The sequence below is a fragment of the Arachis ipaensis genome, chromosome B7, assembly GCF_059453495.1.
Source record: "Arachis ipaensis isolate K30076 ecotype BB chromosome B7, ASM5945349v1, whole genome shotgun sequence".
Taxonomy (NCBI): Eukaryota; Viridiplantae; Streptophyta; class Magnoliopsida; order Fabales; family Fabaceae; genus Arachis; species Arachis ipaensis.
In genome coordinates, this window is record NC_142442.1 from 82,644,325 (window position 1) to 82,645,992 (window position 1,668).

General features: G+C 45.7%; 1 protein-coding gene across 1 annotated transcript; it reads left to right on the plus strand.

Moving 5' to 3' along the window:
• LOC148553187 (uncharacterized) lies at positions 1-1,355 on the plus strand. The gene is made up of 3 exons (XM_088494782.1): positions 1-502; positions 544-786; positions 895-1,355. Exons 1-3 carry the CDS (start codon positions 1-3, stop codon positions 1,353-1,355), a joined length of 1,206 nt encoding a protein of 401 aa, XP_088350908.1.
• The last annotated feature ends 313 nt before the right edge of the window (positions 1,356-1,668 follow it).

Sequence of the window (1,668 nt, forward strand, 5' to 3'; positions counted from 1 at the left end):
ATGGCCGACAACGGAGTCTACCAGCTCACTCAGGCCGAACTACAAGCAGAAGTCAAACGGCTCGCTGAGTTGTCCACCCAGAACAGCGTCAACAAGCATGATGGAAAGGGCCCAACCAAATGCAGTACAGACCTACTAAGTGTCAACCCACCAAAAGAGAAGCTTACCATAGACAACCCTTTCTCGGAGGAAATCACCAACTACCAGATGCCAAAGAATTTCACGCTACCTTCTTTGCTTGAGCCATATAAGGGGATTGGTGACCCCCGGGCTCATATTAAAAAATTTCAATCTATGATGTTTTTCAATGGCCCTAACAGTGAACCTGTTCTTTGTAGAGCTTTCCCTACCTTCCTCGACGACGCTGCGTTACTGTGGTTTTCAAAACTACCTGCAGGGTCGATCTCTTCCTTTGAAGAACTGGCGAAGTCCTTCATAGACTACTTCGCCGCAGCATGGATATACGTACATGGATCAGATTACCTCGGCACCATCCGCCAAGGTCCCAGGAAAGCCTGAAAGACTATCTGACCAGATTTGCAGAAGCAACAATAGAAATACCTGATCTAGACCCCGCTGTCCACCTACATGCCCTCAAGGCCGGCCTCCTACCCGGAAAGTTCAGAGAGACGATCGCAATCACCAAGCCGAAGACATTAGAGGAGTTCCGGGAGAGAGCAGCTGGACAAATGGAGATTGAAGAACTCCGTGAGGCCAACAGAACGGAAAGAAAACCTAGAAGGGAGGAAGACAGAATGCCAAGGTCGGCGAACAACAAAGAGCTCGGCAAACCGTTCAAGCTCACCCCAAAATTCGACAACTACACCAGATTCAAGACAAGGAGGGAAAAGATAATCAAATAAATACTCAACGCTAAAATCATAAAACCACCAGCAAGAGCTGGGAGCTATCAAGACCAGAGATTTGTGGACAAAAGCAAGCATTGTGCCTTCCACCAGAAGTACAGACACACAACCGATGAGTGTGTAATAGCCAAAGACCTATTGAAAAGATTAGCTCAGCAAGGCCTCCTAGATAAGTACATCGAAGGAAGGAAACATAAAGAGGGCGACAGGGACAAAGAAGAGTGCCAACAAACCTCGGGAAACAAGGAAGCCAACAAATGGTCAAACAACACCCCACATAAAGGGGTTATAAACCGCATATCCGGAGGATTCGCCGGGGGAGGCGAAACAACTTCGGCGAGAAAACGTAGCTACCGCGCAATGCTGAAAATCGAAGGAACAACACCACATAACAACAAAAATGTACCGGACCTAGAAATCACTTTCAATCAGGAGGACATATGCTCGGCCGCACCACACTCAGACGACCCCGTGGTAATTTCTATCTAAACAGGCAAACTCATGGTAAGAAAAGTCCTTCTGGACCCAGGTAGTAGTGCCGATGTTCTTTTTTATACTACTTTTCTAAAAATGAAAATATCTGAAAGACTCATACAACCTTCATCCGGAGAATTAGTCAGATTCTCTAGAGAAAGAGTACCAATTAAGGGTTACATATGGTTAAAAACGATGATGGGAAACCACTCATTGTCACGGATCATTGACATACAATATTTTATAGTTGATTGCCCTAGTCCTTATAATATTATCCTCGGAAGACATGCCCTGAACATGTTCAGGGCAGTAGTTTCAACTTTTCATC

Bases quoted from the DNA above. Each gene is read 5' to 3' on its own strand.
- LOC148553187 (XM_088494782.1), top strand. From the start codon at position 1: ATGGCCGACAACGGAGTCTACCAGCTCACTCAGGCCGAACTACAAGCA. The intron at 503-543 runs GTCCCAGGAAAG...CCAGATTTGCAG, and splicing joins CCTCGGCACCATCCGCCAAG to AAGCAACAATAGAAATACCT. The intron at 787-894 runs GCAAACCGTTCA...TAAAACCACCAG, and splicing joins GGCGAACAACAAAGAGCTCG to CAAGAGCTGGGAGCTATCAA.